Source organism: Diadema antillarum, unplaced genomic scaffold (genome assembly GCF_040938485.1).
Source record: "Diadema antillarum isolate AM-2024a unplaced genomic scaffold, OU_Dant_1.0 seq00001265_RagTag, whole genome shotgun sequence".
Taxonomy (NCBI): Eukaryota; Metazoa; Echinodermata; class Echinoidea; order Diadematoida; family Diadematidae; genus Diadema; species Diadema antillarum.
Window position 1 is genome coordinate 747,585 of NW_027272047.1, and position 18,341 is coordinate 765,925.

General features: G+C 38.8%; 2 protein-coding genes across 2 annotated transcripts in view; one reads left to right on the forward strand and one right to left on the reverse strand.

Moving 5' to 3' along the window:
* LOC139745419 (uncharacterized) overlaps positions 1–18,341 on the forward strand; it is a 49,144-nt gene that overhangs the window by 7,207 nt on the left and 23,596 nt on the right. The gene's annotated exons all lie outside the window — the stretch shown is intronic.
* Positions 40–17,057, reverse strand: LOC139745418 (UDP-glucuronosyltransferase 2C1-like). Its single transcript, XM_071655809.1, has 5 exons — positions 16,170–17,057; positions 14,860–14,916; positions 9,474–9,639; positions 5,969–6,188; positions 40–319 (listed from the first exon to the last, which is right to left on the reverse strand). Exons 1-5 carry the CDS (start codon positions 17,055–17,057, stop codon positions 40–42), a joined length of 1,611 nt encoding a protein of 536 aa, XP_071511910.1.

Genomic DNA, 18,341 nt, shown 5'->3' on the forward strand with positions numbered 1-18,341 from the left:
TCCATGTATATCAAAACATTTTAGAAGGTCTTTCAGGTATTAGTCTGATTTCATCTTCTTACTGCGACGACAACACCTTGCGCAGCAGCAATTGGATATAAACCACTTAGCAGCATAGATGAATATCAGAGAAACGACTAGGAGAAAGGCTATCACATCAATAGAGTTGAGCTGAATGAAATTGAGCTCAAGTGCGCGCGAACGCAGGTGATCCCCTCCAAATTTCAGGATATGCTCCACGTAGTACACAATCTTCTTGCGAGTTGGAACGATTTCATCTCTCATGATAGCTGATGCTTTCTTCATATTCATTGTGTATCTGAGAGAGAGAAAGAGAGATAAGGATAAAATAGAACACATAAGGTTAGTTAATATTAAAAGGAAGAGTCCCTTTTAGCAGGGGAAATGTTGGAATTATTAAATCTTGAAGTTTATCATTATCCTTATTCACATGTTACATGGCATAATACATAACAACACATGCACGAATACAGGGTAAAAAGTACAAGAAAAAGCATGAATACTATTCAAAGTCCGATAACTGTCCAATACAAAAGTTCTAATAAGGTAGTAAGTAAAGTACAATGAATAGCTCTAGTTGGAAAATATATGAAACATGAACGGTTTTAAAACTTTTTACATCATATGAATACTTTCGAATTGAAAATTTGATATGATAATACATTTTCTACTATAGTTGTTAACAAATATGTGGTTCTAAAATAATGTTACTCTATAATAAACAAGGAAATATATTTCATATATTTTGCAGAAGTTTATTGAAGATACACTCAGGAAAAAAAGAAAATAAACACTTTTTCCCGTTAGTATTTTTCATAGATTTTGATAAAAAATCATTGTGTCATATACCGTATCAAAGATTATTTAATTGGCTATCAACCTGGTAGGTTTACACAAAGGGAAATTTTATGCATGAGTGAACACATTCGTTTTTGTCTTCCAAGGCAGAAAAGTAATAATTGCAGAATTGGACATATTGAAACTCATTTGCAAATGCCCTTCAAGATAACAATGATAACAAAAGACCAATTTAACGTAATGAGAGACATGAATGAAACAGCAGAAATATGTTTCCGTTCTCTTGTTTCCCTTTATATTCAAAACAAAAACATAGTGGGGAAACTGAAGGTGAAACATAAGCATTTTCCATCGATTCAAACTGTAAATGACATAGGGAGTAAGCCGTAAAGGTGATAAAATCGACAGAATTTGATTTTACATTTTTGAGGAATTTAAGAATGCACTAGACAAATTCAAAACAAAATATTTCAAATTTTCTTAATTTGGAATAACGTTTCAAATTTAACTTTCTTTGTTACCATAACTTTTCTCTTATGTCTTTTGACTGCGGATTCGACAGAAGATTCTTAATTTTCCTCCAGTAATTGTTTGCCTTTCTTTATATTTGGCGGGTTACAGAGACATTATTGAGACCATAGGTTGATTTTTGCAAATCAATTTGCATTTCTATTCTTTTGAATTTGTCTTTTGTTCTCATTATTATATGGAAGAGCAAATACGCTTGAATAACAACTTGTCCATTTTGCACATTTTACTTTTGTGCCTTGGAAGAAATAAACACATGTGTTCATTCATGCGTAAAGTTAAAATTTTCATCGACCTGCTAGGTTGATAGCTAATTGAATTATCTTTAAAATGGTATAAAAACACAATTTTTAGCCTGATAATCCATGAGAAAGATAAACCTGAAAAAGTGTTTACTTTCTTCTTCTTCTTTTTTTTGCTGAGTGTATACATGTATAGCACCCAAAAATACTATTATAGACACCTACGGAATGAGAACATTTTCAATGCTTTTTGTTTCAGTTACGACGTTAACTAATTACGAGGAGGATAATGATTAACGAAAATGCAGTTTGATGAAAACAATAAACATGTCGATTCTAATGTGTTGGAAAACATTCGAAACGTTTTACAGCACTCAGCTGATCTGACACTAAAAGATAGAAAAAAAGGAAACAGTCAGGCTTGTTTTTACATTAATCATATGATAATATGATAACATGAAAATACATACTCACAAACACACACACACACACACACACACACACACGCTTACATGAGGAGTTTGATCTGAAAAAGAAAGGTAAAGCGCCATTTTTAAACACCTCACATTTAGTCTATCATCTAATACATTAAAGTAATAACTCACTAAATTGTTATATTACTGTTTATATTTTTATCTATTATTTATTTATTTATTTATTTATTTCTAATCTTTTGTCAGGGTAGTCCATTCACCAATAAATAGTGGTCTTCCATGGAGCCCTGAATAATATTGATGAACATATGTACATTAAATAGCAAAACGTATATACAGAAGATGACATAATACAGTGTAGATACATACCAGCATACTGTACATTGCAAAGTAACATAAAAAGTACATGCCACAGCAAGAGTTCACCAGAATGCCGAAATAACAATTAAAAACGCTATTATACAGGAATGATAAAGCCCAGAATGAATTTCGTGTGTTACTTACAAATAGCAACTTTGCTTAAACAATCTCTTAAATGAATATATGGAAGAAGCTGATCTAAATGAATGATCTAGCCTGTTCCATTCAAGTACAGAGGATACGATTGGGCTGCACTTGTGACAATCAGAGCGAAATCTTGGCACACATAGATTTCCACTGTCTATTAGCCTTGTATAGGGCTTTTTACACTTGTAAATTTTTGCTTAGCCCCGGACTATCGGTGGGGCTAAGGGGGGGCCTTAGCCCCACCGTTGGTACGGGACTATCCTTAGCCCACTTTCTGTTTACACTCGTTTTTGCCAAAGTGGGCTAGCCCCACCGATAGTACGGTACTATCTGGCCCTGCAAAATAGCAGGGGTTAGCACCGCAATTGCGGTGCTAGCACCGCAATTGCGGTGCCAAGCAAGTGAGTGTAAACAGAACGAAAAAATAATCCTGGGCTAAGCGACGGAGACGAAGTCCGACCCTCACTGACCAATCAGAAACGAGGCAATCAAGTGCTGCCGGTGCGTGCGTGTACGTGTACAGTACACAGCGTAATTATGAATATTCATGTGGTTTGGAAAGTCCGGGGCTAAGAAATACGAGTGTAAAAAGGTCAGTTTTCTCCTTAGCCCCGGACAAGAGATAGTACGGGACTAATTGGCCAGTGTAAAAAGCTGAAAAAATTGGTACGGGACTAACGATAGTCCTGGGTCAGAGAAAGTCCGGGGTTAAGAAACACAAGTGTAAAAAGCCCTTATGATGTTCATGTACATCACTAGGCTTAACTAAGTGCACCTGAAGGTACGAAGGTGCTAAGTTATGGACGCATTTATATATCATCATAACGCGGCTGAAATCAAAACGTTTGTCTAGTGTCATCCATTTAAGACTTTTGAATAAATCAGCCGACGGTGTGTCATATGTTTTGTCCAAAGTTATTCTTGCTGCCCTCTTTTGAATTTTTTCTAGCTTAGTTGTATGGTATTGAAATCTGTTTGACCAAACAACAGAACAGTAATCAAATTGTGGTAACACTAGACTATTATAAAGTAATTTTAGGGATTGTTGGGGCAAAAAGGCCTTCGCTCTCTTTATCATGCAGACACTTTTTTGGGTACGTTTACATACATTTTCGATTTGTTTAGACCATTTCAGTTCTTCATCTATTAAAACACCTAAACATTTAGTGAACTGAACTCTTTTAATCCGACTACCATCTAATGAAATACTGAAATTTTCAATTTTCCCGAGATTAGCACGGGAGCCGATAATCATGACAGAAGTTTTGTCAGTGTTAAGGACGAGCCGATTTTTCTTAATCCACCCCATTACTTTATTTAGTGCAACAGTTATCTTTTCTTCTAAAACTGTTGCGTCATTAGCACTGACAGTGAGGGTCGTATCGTCAGCGTACATATCTATAACACCTTCTGAAGAACACTCGGGTAGACTGTTGACATATATTGAAAATAAAAGGGGACCAAGAATTGACCCTTGAGGTACACCCAATTTAATAGTTGAAGGGTGGGACTTGGCTCCTTTGAATTGCGTCACTTGCTGTCTGTCACTTAAATAGGATTTAAACCAATCTACAGTCGTCTTACTACACCCTATACACTTTAATTTATGTAAAAGTAGGTCATGATCTACAGTGTCAAATGCCTTCCGAAGATCTGTGAAGGCAACTCCAGAAATTTGATTATTATCTATATTCAAAGACCACTGATTCACAAGTTTTGCAAGAGCAGTTGATGTGGAATGAAATGGTCTAAAACCAGATTGATTAGGGTGTAGTAAATCATTCGCATTCATGAATTCGCTCAGTTGTTGATGTACGGCCCTTTCGATAATTTTACTCACTGTTGGTAAGATTGAGATGGGGCGGTAGTTATTCAACGAAGAAATATCTCCCGCTTTAAATATCGGTACTACCCGAGCCTTTTTCCATTCACGTGGAACAACTCCCGTAGACAGGGATTTGTTGATAATATCGCAAAGAGATTCTGCAATAACATTCTTTGTCATCTTTAAAAGTTTGCAGCCGATGTGATCTTCTCCGGTTGCTTTATCTATGCCAAGAAGCTCGATCTGTCTCAATACAAAATCTTTCGTTATCATACTTAAATTAAATTGAGAATGAGATGGAACAAAGCCTTTGTCCTCATCAAATATCATTTGCGAAGTATTCCTCTGCAGGTCTTTTGTAATTTTAGTAGCATTAGATATGAAAAAATTGTTGAATGCTTCAGCAATACTTGCGTTGTCCGATACTTCTGCATCATCAACCTTTATGGTATTGGGAGAAATGGGTGATGATTTAGGCGTAAGTTCCCTCAAGCTCTTCCACATTTTCTTACTGTTGGTACGATTTTGTAAAATTTGGTCAGTGTTATACTGTTTTTTTTCTTATTCTCATGAGATGAGTAACTTTGTTTTTTAGATATTTATAGGTATTCCAAAGATCATCACTATTGTTAGATTTAGCAGCTTTGAGAACTTTATCACGTTCCGTCATGAGCTTAACAATCTCATCAGATATCCATGGACATGCATGTTTTCTTATCCGCTTTTTGCGCAAAGGTATGTGCTTGTTGATAACATCATCGAAAAGAGTCAACCACATATTCCACGCATCATCAACGTCGTCTATATCTTTTATGACCTGCCACGGAGCGCTTCTCAAATCACTATAAAATTCCTCCTCATTAAGATATTTGAATGAGCGAAATTCCGCACATTCAGATTTTTTATGGATCTTTGCACTGAAGTCCCGAATAGCATATACCAAATAATGATCGCTAATGCTAGTCTCAAATATTCCCCATTCACTGTAAAGTTCTTTGTCTGATACAAACATCAAATCAATTAAAGTAGAAGCAGTATTTGTAACTCTTGTGGCAGTATCAATTAACTGACTTAGTCCGTACATATTGGTATAAAACATAACTTTTTCGGCATTCAAATCATATTGGTGTGGCATAAAATTACAATTGAAATCACCTAATATAATACAACTCATATGTTCCGAGAGAGCACAGTCCAAAGTCCTGTCTAATTCGTCAAAGAAATCGACGTGAGAATTCGGAGGTCTGTAAAATTCCCCTACAAGGATGGAAGGCTTATTTGGATAATGCAATTCAAACCAAAGGCATTCTAAAGTAGATGAATTCAAATCGTCTCTTATTTTATAGTTGAATCTTTTGGAAATATATATTATAATTACTATTACTACTACTACTACTATCATCATCATCATCATCATTCTTATGTTATATTGTTTGTTACAAAAAACATTATTTTTGAAGTTTTATAAAAAGAAATTTAATACTTTGCACAATTTCCTTGTCTTATTCAACAGGTTTAAGCGCAAACATCTCAAATTGACAAAAAAATGGAGGCAATTCGTTTTGCAATAAAACTCTTCATTAATGATTTCATGTATGTACATATCCACTTACTTTGGGTTAGTTAGGATTTCCTTGAGACCCTGCCGGAAGCTTTCTTCAGTCAGCGTATTCTTGTCGATAGGGAAGCCGATACCCTTGGCCTTGAAACGCACAGCGTTCGCCATCTGGTCTCCGGCCAGCGGCATGAGCAGAACGGGTACCCCGTGACTAGTAGCCTCGTATATACCGTTAGCTCCACCGTGGTAGATGAGCAGTCGCGTCTTGGGGTGGCCTTGTATTATATCGGATGAAGGCGGAGAATGATAATATATACGAAAGAACTATGATGATGTTGATGATGATGATGATAGTAATAATGATGATGATAATGGTGACGATGATGACGATGAGGATAATAATGATGATGATGACAATGATGATGACGATGAAGATAATGGTGACGATGATGATGATGATGGTGATAATGGTGATGATTAAATAAAGATGAAGACGAGGAGGAGGAAGAAAATAAACATACATAAAAGGAAAAGGACGAACAGAAGGAACAATTAAAGGAGGATGCATGAGGGCAAAGAGGAGGGGAGTCAAGGAGTTAGAAATTGCGAAGGGGGGGGGGGGTGGGGGAACCTCACTTGAGGTGATACATGTAGGCTGTTAACCATTAGTAATTCAACTGCTTGAAACTACCTGTCGTATTGCATCCTAAAATGCCCGAAACCGCCTGTACATTTGTTTTTTGTTTTTGATATTTTTATTGTTGTTATATAGAATATATAATTACACATTTTGAAAGAGGTAAAAGTTCAACAAAAGTATGTCAGATTATTTCTGTGACACACCATTCTCTTTGTAAAGTCATAATAGGCTTTCAAATAAACATAAAATATAATAGACAAAAATAAACATGCAGTAAACTATTTTATATTTTAATTTAGAAAATTGTCGAAATTACAGTACTATTGCTATATCTTTTATGGAGCCATAGGCCATTATACACAGAATTTTCAGTTGCTAAAGGGTTTAGACAGAACAGTGTTGTAGATTTACAAGAACAGCTGTACATGAAGGCCTATAGTCCTCCCCATTGATGCAAGGTTATTCATTTATTGCTACGGTGAAAGTCTGTTGTATAAATTGTGTCATACCTATTACTGTTCAGTGACCGTGATTGTTTGTTTAGTGTAACACACAACACTCATGGTTGCATATTAAGATCAAACACAAACCCTGAACAACTTTTTATCAAGCAAGATATTGTGACAAAGAATATTGAGTAGTTATACAATATCAAAGTATTATTGAACATACACAACACGTACAACACATTCATATCATTTTGTGAATGGAAAACAAAATTGGGCTAAAAATCGCTGTATTAGCGGACACTTAATTTGTTTAAAAAAAGGAAAAGAAAAAGATTAAGACTGACTTTTACATACTGAAGGAAAAATTCTCTCCAATGAATCTCTTCAGTCATCTCTTCAATGAATGTGGCAAAATATATCACAATTAAGCAAAATATAGTGAGTTCTCATAGACTGTGTGAAGACCTATGAAGCATAAGTATAAATTTTGCTTGTTTCATTTTATTTTGTTTTGTTTGTTTGTTTGTTTTTCTTTGCTTTGTAAAAAACTTTGTAAAATATACTTCCAGCTCAGTAAAAGAATGCCAGGAAGTACAAAGCCAAAATGATTAATATTTTGAGTGCTGTACGGAGAATTCATCGTTCTATAAGGATTGGGGAAAGTCTACTGTTTTGTGGAAAAATTTCAATAGACTCCCATTGTCATACACATGCTGTCCCACGTCGCGTTACCTACATGTCCCACGCGTTAACTAATCTGATTAAAGATTGTGTTAATTATATTGATCAGACCAAGTTTGCAACTCCTGGATATGATGGAGACTAATGTAGACTTGGTCTTTTGAAAGTTCCAAGAAAATTCAATTACCAACAACACGTACAATACATTCATATCATATTGTGATTGGAAAAAATTGGGCTAAAAGTCGCTGTATTAGCGGACACTTTATTTGTTAAAAGAAAAGGAAAAGGAAAAAGATTAAGACTGTGATTTTTACATACTGAAGTAAAAATTAAGTCATCTCTTCAATGAATGTGGCAAAAGATATCACAATTAAGCAAAATATAGTGAGTTCTCATAGACTTTATAAAGACCTATATGAAGCATAAATATAAATTTTGCTTGTTTCATATTTTGTTTTGTTTTGGGTTTTTTTTTCTTTGCTTTCCACAAAACTTTTCAAAATTTACTTCCAGCTCAGTAAAAGAATACCTGGAATGTACAAGGCCAAAATTATCTAACTTGAGAGAGAGAATCACGTTTCAAATGGCGTTTGGAACGATGTTTTCAAACGTGGTTTGAAAAACGCGATTCTCGGGGAGCCGCGTTTATATAACCATCATACAGTCGCGATTCGAGTGGTGTCACTGCGCAGCTGCTTTGCGCCGTTTGACCCGGGAAGTAAAGGTCAACTGCATACCACCAAACATGCCTCCTCAGTCACACAAAAATAATGGGTAGAGAGCACAACCGGAAACAGCTGGGATTTGACCTTGAGATATAAATGCGTTTCAATACGGCATTGCGTTTATTTACTCACAGAACGGCGATCATGGTCTCAAGCGTGTTTCAAAACGCCCTTTACAAGGCGTTTCTAAACGCGTTTGAAAACACGGTTGCGTTTATCTAACCCCTGAAAACGCCTCAAACGCGTTTAGGATCGTGATTCTGCCTCAGAAAGTTTTTATAAGCCTAATATTTATTGTACTGTATAGAGAATTCATCGTTCTATAAGGATTGGGGAGTGTCTACTTTTTTTGTCATACACATGCTGTCCCAAGCGTTACATACAATATCCCACGCGTTACCAAATCTAATTAAACATTGTGTTAATTATATTGATCAGACTAAGTTTTCAACTCCTGGATATGATGGAGACTAACGTAGATTTGGTCTTTTGAAAGTTTCAGGAAAATTCAGTTGCCAGCTTTTATGCAAATGAGAAATAATGACCTAAAAAGTAACGCGTGGGACATGCAAATTTTGGCACGTCCCTCATTTGCATATTCAATTAGTTGAGCTCGTGGAATTCATAGCCATGATAACTTCCTATTCAGACTTTTTTGGTCCAACTAGTAATGGGCTACATAAGTGGAAAACTTTTAAGATTTCTTTAAAAATGCAACAATTTTTGATGTCGCACGCGTTACCCTAATTTTTAATTTATGCAAATGTATTCATTTATTACTGGTCACACACAAGCAATTTTCTGTTTTCTTATTAAAATTAATGTATTTTAACATCATGACTTTACAATGACACCAAGTTTGTCTTATTTGAATCATTTTGAAGTTTCAGCCATGAGTTATCGAGTAGCTTGGACTTGCCCAAACATACATTTTAAAGGAGGACGCATTTATAGTCCGCTTATACGATACAATAATAATAAGAGTGCCTACTAAAACAAACAAACAAACAAACAAACAAAAGAAAACAAAAGAAAACAAAAGAAAACAAAAGAACAAAATACCTAACAAATCATTCTGCGGTAGCCAGTCAGAAATCAGCGTATTGTTGCCAAGGTTACGCGGAATCGGGCCTTTGTAGCGCCATAGCACCCTCTGCGGCAGTTCGCTGAAAACCTTTGCCAGCTTTTCGGTCAGTACGTCGTCCATGAGCGAGCGAACCACGGATCCCTGCACAGGAAAAAGACCACCGAAAGAAATGAAAATCAATCATAGAAATGACGATATTGTACAGAGCAAACTTGGTAGCTGTTTACAGATCATGAAATATAATATCATCTGTGAGACATCAATACCTACAGAACGCTTATCGACTTCGTTGCTGATGGTGACGTTGTTATAGTTGTTGTTGTTGTTATTGTAATTGTTGTAGCTGCTGCTGGCTGCTGCTGATGATGATGATAAATTGAGAGGGGTATAGTGGAGTGGGCGGGTTTTTAGTTGTATATAGTTGTTGTTGTTGTTGTTGTTGTTGTGGAGCGGGTAGATGGGGCGAGCGGGTGGGGCCCACAGTTGCAATCAGATTGAGTCCCTCTAAAATCAGCAGCAACGCGTGGCAAAATATTTTACAATCGTGTATTGTGATTGTCTTCATTCATTTCTCTCAAAAGAGAAGCGGAATCTCCAGTCCACGCAGTGTGTTTAAGTCCTACCAATAATCTAAAAACTAGCTCAATTTCCTTCAGTGTCGTTACAATCGAATGATTTGTTTTTCTTTACCCTTCGAGCCAATGATCTGAAACCGTTATCTGGCCAAAGACTATTTATGAGATCAGTAACAAGGAAGAGCGAGCTTTAACTAAAAACTAACAACATTGGTTTACATTCTAATTCTGTCAGACTGTTTCTATAATAATATGTAATTTCTGCATAAGTGCGTATTAACTCATATTCCTCCTCGCAGTACTGCTGGGGCCTACACAGGCAACTTAATCTGTCGAAGGCAGGGGATATCAGGGAGCTTTAGATTTTGATACGGCGCGGACGTTTGAGACGACCTTTGAGCTGGACGTTGTCCTCAGTCTCCCTTTGCGTCGTGCTGACGAAAAATGAAATGGCGCCCCCATATGATCGGTGCATGAAGAACTAGTACATTGCACTAGTGTACAATACGTAAGGCCGTGTCACACCTTTCCGGGCAACCCTTGCGTGCGACTTGTGAAGTACAGTTTTTACTACCCGGAGGTCCCCGCAGATGACCCGCACATGACAGTACCTAGCACGTATCTCACCTGTAGTCGCAAATCTTTTTACCCGCAACCATGTTAAGGCCCAGTCACACCTTTCCGGGCATGCTACGCGGGCTTGTTGTGTGTGGGGATTTTCCAGCATACCGGACAATTTCTGAGGGCGGACAAGGATTTGGGCGAGTCAAATTCTACTTGCGGGTATACTGTGTGACCTATGTACCAGTCGCGTGGGTGCTGACAACTCAGTGAGGGAATTCCTCTGAAGGAATGGCAGAAGTCCCACATAATGTCATTATGATCTTGGCTGCATACGGGGACTGTGAAGTACCTGGGTGGGAGTTGCCTGCGAAGTGCTGCCGCTAAGGGCCTCCTACTGGCCTTCTGCGTCGAGCATCCCCGCGACTCACCCGGAAAAAATTTTTTGTCATCCTCAAAACTTGGCTGCGCTTAAATGGGACTTGCACCTCCGGGCAACTACAGGCGAGATACGTGCTAGGTACGACTGTCAGGTGCGGACCAACTGCGGAGAGCTCCGGGTAGCAAATTTGTTTCCCCGCAAGTCAAGCCGCAAAACTTCCCCAAATACGGTAGCACAAGGCCTTGAGCATGCTCAAAACTTGTTCCGAGTGAGTCGTGGGGGTCCGCACACGCAGAACACCAGTAGGAGACCCTTACCGGCAGCACCTCAGTCTCAGGCAACTCTAACGCAGGTACTTCTCAGTACCTGGAAGTCGCTCGTACCAGAAAACGGATCGGTTTCAAAGCTCTCAGGCAGGTCACACGGAATACACGCAAGTAGAAGATAAGTAGCACGCGTCTAATACTAATAGTAGGTAAGAAACAAGTGCGAAACTCGCAAACATTCTTGTCTGCCCGGAGAAATTCTTCTGCATGCTGGAAAATCCCTCCTCGCAACAAGCCCGAGTAGCTTGCCCGGGAAGTTGTGAAACGGCCTTAAACCTCTCTACGTCTTAAAGTGAGTGGACGGAAAGAAAAAGCCCAGAACGCGTAGTGAAAACGCAGACTACGCGAGCTACAAATAGATCGACTTTAATACGCGATTTTGCAGCACATGCTCAGAACATTTTTTTTTCCCTCTGAACGTCCCCGACGCGAAATTCTAAAGCTCCCTAATGCTAATTGATTTCGTTGATGTTAAAAATTGCAGTCACATATACATTACATGGATACCTCTGGAATAACTCTAACTTGTAACTACACAGTATAAAATCTATAATTATGTTTCGCTGGAGGATCTGCTTAGTGAGTCGATGAATAGGAAGATAAGACCACCATACAGTCACAATACGAGGTCACAAGTTTGTGTTCTTGGGTAAGGTACTTTATGTATACTCGTGTTCGGGAGAAGGGGGAAAAGATATCTGCACAGTTTTGGTTGAGATGGGAATTGATTCAGGTATTAGCTTTTTGCGAGATAATCAAAAACCTTGCTTAATTCGAGTGATGTTCTCGATCAACAATGGCACTCTAAGTTTGTCTGTCCAGCATTGCGGTCTTTATCTCGTTGGTGTCTAGATCAGTGTCTCTCTTAAGCATGTTAACAAAGTTGATCACTGGTCTGCCTGGTTTCCTGCCTCCCATACTTGGGCATCCAGTGTATCACTTTGGAAACATACTCATTGCTCCTGAAGCAGTGGCCGCAAAGCGAAGCCTCCTTATCTTAATCTTCTCTGGCTTATTTTAGGTAGATCCCTATAAAGTTCTGTGTTAGTCATATGTTGCCTCCAGCTAACATTTTGAACGACTCTTAGCATGCGTGTGTAGCAGCCATCAAGTTCTTTAGCAATTTTTGGTGTGACTGTCCATGCCTCAGAGCCATACAGTAGTACTGTCTCCACTGCTGCTGCAAATAGTTGGAGTTTAAATTCTCTTGAGAGAGATGACTTCCAAAGCTTATTGAGTTTGTTACAGGCACGCCATGCTGCCGCTTTCCTCTGCTTGAAATCCCTAGCCGTACTTTCCATCCATGAGCCTAGATACTTGAAATCTTGTACCTCGTCTATATTAGCCCCATCCTTTGTGTGTAGCTTCACAACACCAGTCTGGTTGCTGGACATAAATTGTGCATTTATCTTTAAGCCAACCTTTGCCACTGATATTTCAATTCTTTGCAAAAGTTCCTGTGCCTGGTGCATCTCTTCTGATAAGAGGGCGATGTCGTCTGCAAATTCGAGGTCTGTAACCACCTCTGGCCCGATTCTTCTGGATCTTCGCTTTATCAAATGATATCCAAGTTCTTCCTCTTTTCCTTCAATTGCAGACCTTAGTGCATAGTCTAGTACGATGACAAACAGGTATGGTGCATGAGTATCCCCCTGTAGAACACCAGCTAATATCTCAAAAAAGGTCTGTTTCACCATCAGGGGATATAACTTTCGCCATAGAATTCTGGCACATGTCTCCAATAGCATCCACAATCTGGTCTGGTATCCCGTAGGCTCTCAAAATTTGTAACATTTTACCTCGATGTATGCTGTCAAAAGTCTTGCAGAAATCTATGAATGTGATGATTGCAGTCAGATTGTTTGCTTTAACCCCTTCCATAAGCCGCCTCAATGCTAGTATGTGCCCGACAGTTGAGCACCCTACCCTGAAACCATTTTTGGTTTATTAAGTGTTCATCTAGTTGAGGTCGAATCCTATTCAGGATCATTCTGTTGTAGGTTTTGGCAACTAGCGAGCTAAGACTGATACCACGATAATTTCCTGCATGGCTGAGGTCACCTGACTTTGGAATTGGTACAATATTCAGTATTTACCACTGACTCGGCTTTCTGCGATTTACAAAGGCATCGTTGCAGAATTCCAGTACAATATCATCCAGATCACATCTCTTCAGGACCTCTGGTGGTATGTTGTCCTCGCCACAGCTCTTCCCTTCGACCAGAGATCTCTTTGCTTGGATATATTCCTCATGCTCAAAAGGCTCTGTTTTATGTCAAGATTGGTATATATTGGGTCTAGATCTTCATCTTCCTCACATATGTCTGGTGGCAGTTTGCCTAGAAGATCCTTAAAGTGATTGTACCAATTTTGGACCCTCTCTTTCTGTGATGTTCCCTGGAGCATCCCTTTTGGTGATGCTCTCCTGCCTGTTACATCATTGATAATCTTCCAGCTTACCCCGTGTTGAGAGTTTGCGTGTGCTCTTTCAACCTCTTGTATCTTTTCAGTCAGATCTTCCTCCATCATTTTCTTCTTCTTCACCTTCTTTGCTACCTCATATGCCCCTCTATCATTGTCACTTGTTGATTTTTGATATTGCTGGTATGCATTCCTGATTGCATCCCTCGCTGTACTGACTCTTACATCATTAGAGTAGCGGGTTTTATGTGTTCTCTTCTTCAATGGAATGACTTTCTCTGTCAACTCCAACTCCAACAGCAACCCCAACCATGCACGTGAAGGTGGATCAGGACGTTAAACCTGTTAACTCACAAGTTGGTCATCTCCTCGTGCCATATTTAGTAGTCTGCACAGGGTAGATCTGTTGCTATGTATCTACTACCAGGGATGGTCTCCTCCTTTAAGTCAATCATACAGAGTATGACAAGAGAAACAGGTTTTTGGAGTAAAAAACCACTTATATGAAATATTAAAGAGCATAAAATTCTAAGAGGAATTAAAAGCTATTTTGAGGGAGCCCTTTTTCTCTTATTAAAATGCCCGAGATAATTATTATCTAAAAACGAAGTAAAACAGAGTGGACCTTAAAAAAAAATGGGTCCCACCTGCAATATACGAAAGAACCTCTCAACGAAACTATAAGAAATCCCTTTGGCTCTATAGCCTTCCGTCCTAGTGCTGAAAGCAAGCACTTTCTACTTCTTTAGCGGCCACATAAAACAACGCACGATTCAACTCCATAATTAAAAATACATAGGCCCACTGCTTGGTTACTCCTTGCAAACGTGGCCAGTATTGCTTTATTGGTGTTTATTTCGAGCCACAGTAATAAGTTCAGGCGAAATTGACGACTGGAAGCAAAACGAAGATAATTCTGATAACGTCGCAGACAGTACAACAGAGATATAAGTTAAAAGAACAATTAACGGGTTGATGGTTAAAAAAAAAGTATACAAGACCTGCAAAGTCTTCGCTATCTACAGTTTCTAAATCTAACACGATTTGCAAACGAGGGAGCAAAAACAGGTTTAAATTCAATGAACTGAATACTCACCAGAGTAAACACAATAATCCCATGTTCGCCAGATCCCTGTACGAAGTCCTCGAGTTCCTGCGAAAGATTTATAAAAAGCTGATATGAAACGTGGCATAAATATATCACGCAAACAAAAGGCTCTTGAAAAGAGCTATAATTGATTTAATGGAGTAACATGCTAAATTAAAACTCGCACGTATGTGTCCATATGGCCATATATACGCCTATTCAATTATTTGAATCGACACGCAAGTCAATTAAATTAAATTTGTTCAACTGCCTAAGCATATTGCAGTACGCTTATAATCTATAATTGTAGTCAGCATGTGATACGTGAACAGGCGTAAATAATTATGTCACGCACCTTTCATTAAACGTTGATTTAGATTACACACCACTAAATACAGCCGTACTTTGCTTTTGGTGTATCGGCATGTACTGGATTGCGAATGCTTAAGCTGTATTATCTATTTGACCTTCTATTCGGATGCGGTAGGCCATTCAGCAGTTTTCATCTGCGAGTAGAATTACCGACTGCAAAGGTTCAAGGGGTCCAACGATATATTCATGCTCTCCATAGGTTGGTCACGTGACAAACCTATGGATAGCATTAATGTATCAGGCTCATATTTATGCAAATTATTACTAAACGCGTTGTATAGTTTCTCTCACGAAATTTTGAAGGAAAAATATTACATCGGCATTCTGTTTTAACCCAGAGAAAAAAAAACCCAGTTAGTCCACAATTTAACAAAATTGCACTTGTAATGTACTCAAAGCGTTAACAGTGTGAAGCAAATGCATGGATATCATGTGGATGTAGCGTGGTTACCTACTGCTAGCAACTTAACATTTTGTTGTTGTTCCTACTCTGGCAACCATGTGATTGAAAATAGCACATTACGATCTGAGGAAATATAGTATGGAATGAGTACAATCATAGCAATATCATAATATTTTTTCTTATTCTAGCTTTCTCTATTTAAATGTAATTTTGATTTGGATGAGTTGGATATGATATTAAATGTCAAATGCGTTGTAATCTATACGAATTGATACAATATTAATTTTAGATTAAGAGACACAAAGCATATTTAAGAACATGTCTATAACGGCCACTTTTTTTCGTCTCCCTCGGATGGCCGCTATAAACAGGTTTGACTGCTATAGTTCCTCAAATACATAATTTGAGAGGGACATGCTTATGTAAAAAAAAAAATACAAATACAAAAGTACAAACAAACACTTAACACACACACACACACACACACACACACACACACAAAGAACAATGACTGAGCTTCAAAGAGAGAGAAGGGGTTGATTACCTGTGGCAGTGGTTTGGGTGGTCTAACGGAGATCCCGCCAATACTAACCCAGTTCGGGGCGATGGGTTGAGCGAATTCCAGCGCAAAGTGTGACTGGCAAAGCCAGAGCTGGGCCTTACCGAGAAGCTGCTCCAGACTGAGGTGAGGACTGATCCCCATTTCCCGCTGGATCTGACGGATCCTCGAGAACACGATCGAACGCAGTAAGGGATCGCCAACGTAGCGGGAGACGAAGTTGACGACGCGCTCCTTGAACGTCATCCGATCAGTGTAGGTGAGGAACCCGTTGAAAGGGACGTAGGATGACGGCACGGGGATCCCGAAGATGTCCTCCGAGAATGTCGAAGCCCGCCTGAAAGGTGTCATGGCGATGAAAGGGACGTCGAGGTACTCGGCGAGCAGGGCGTCGCAGCCGTCGACGGGCATCGTGATGATCAGATCGAACTTCTCCTCTTTCAAACGATGCAAGGCGTCTACATCCTTGAACAATTTAACACATCCCTCCCCATCTAGGGCTATCGTTTCCATAGCTTCGCGGTAGATCTCCCTGTATGAATTTTGGCTGTACCCGATCACGGCGGCGTTGAGACTCGAGATGATTCCTTCCATCTCTTCCTTTGTACGGGAATTCTTGTAGAAGATCTTACCCGTAGTCGCACCTTCCGTCAGACCGTTCGTAAATTTGTTCTCAGGGGCAACCAGGATCACCTCGTGACCGCGTTCGACGAGGGGTTCGGTGATCGTCGAAAACAAAATGTGCTGACTCACCGTATACAGCACATTGGTCATTGCCAGCATGATTTTCGCCCCTGAAGCTCCGGGTGACTGCCCAGCCAGTACCAACCAGCAGGCGATACCCACTGCGAGTAGGTAAGAAACTCTTGCCATGTTTCGGAACGGGCGATGTCTCCAGTTGTGTCAAGATTGAGAGAGACTATATCAATCGTCTATGATATTCACTAACGTCTCTCCGTTCTGAGTATGCGACGGTCTGTCATTAAAAAAAGAACAGCTTCTACAGCAGAACAGCGATTCTATATATAAGAATGGCCTGCCATTCCTTTCTTCAACCGCATGAGACCTGTGAGAACGAAAAGTAAATCCGAAAAATAAACGACTCGTCCATTGTGAACATTGGGATCCCAACGTAGCGGAAGACGAAGTTGACGACGCGCTCCTTGAACGTCAAAATGCCACTGGAATAAGCAATGCTGAAATGAGAGCACTTTCAAAGACTCCCATTTCCTAGACATTACATGACTGTTTGGTCATCCTTTATGTTTAATTTTAATCTGCAGGTACTACTGCAGTTTTTAATTCATGGATGAAGCCTGGAATCTAATGATAATCTCACAATGCATTCTTTTCAAGGACATTCCTTCCCTGAAACGACAAAGCAAATGGGAATGATACTGTTTGACATAACACGTTTGCTCTAATTTGCAACATTTCACATAATTTGACCTTTCCTCATACTCAGTCATACTGTGCATTCCAGGAATGCATAATGTAAACAAGTGAGTGGTCATTGTAAAGAAAATTAATCCGGCTTTCTTATGATGTCACATTTGAATGAAATGATGTAGTTTGAAGAGAAATAATATGATACATCTAATTGGAATTGCAGAACTTTTTTTGAGGAGTTTACAAATTTAATAACAATAATTATCATTATTATTATTTATTCGACCAGGTAAAGAATATAGGATACATATCATTAACATCACAAACATGAAACAAAAACCAGAATGAACATTACAAAGGATACACTGTACTGTACACGTTACACAATGTGAAAATGAAATGAATGGAGACTACATGAGGGTCAGGGCACACAAAAGTAAGTACATTTACTATTGCCCGTAGGCATGTGAACCCACACATGTTGCCCCTAAGAAACATCTAACAATCATTAAAAATTATCACTCAACCCTTGATCCCCTTCCCCTAACTCCATAATCCTTATCAAACTTCAAAACATAAAAAACACTATACAATTCCAATATAATCATCCAACCCATGACTTCATTTATAAATACATTCATACATTAATTTCAAAAACTGAAAAAAAATACGTCAACATAAATGTAGGAGATTCATGGATTTCCACCCGACCCCCAACCCTAAACCTCTAACCTCTTAGAACATAATCATCATTGTCGTCAGCATAAA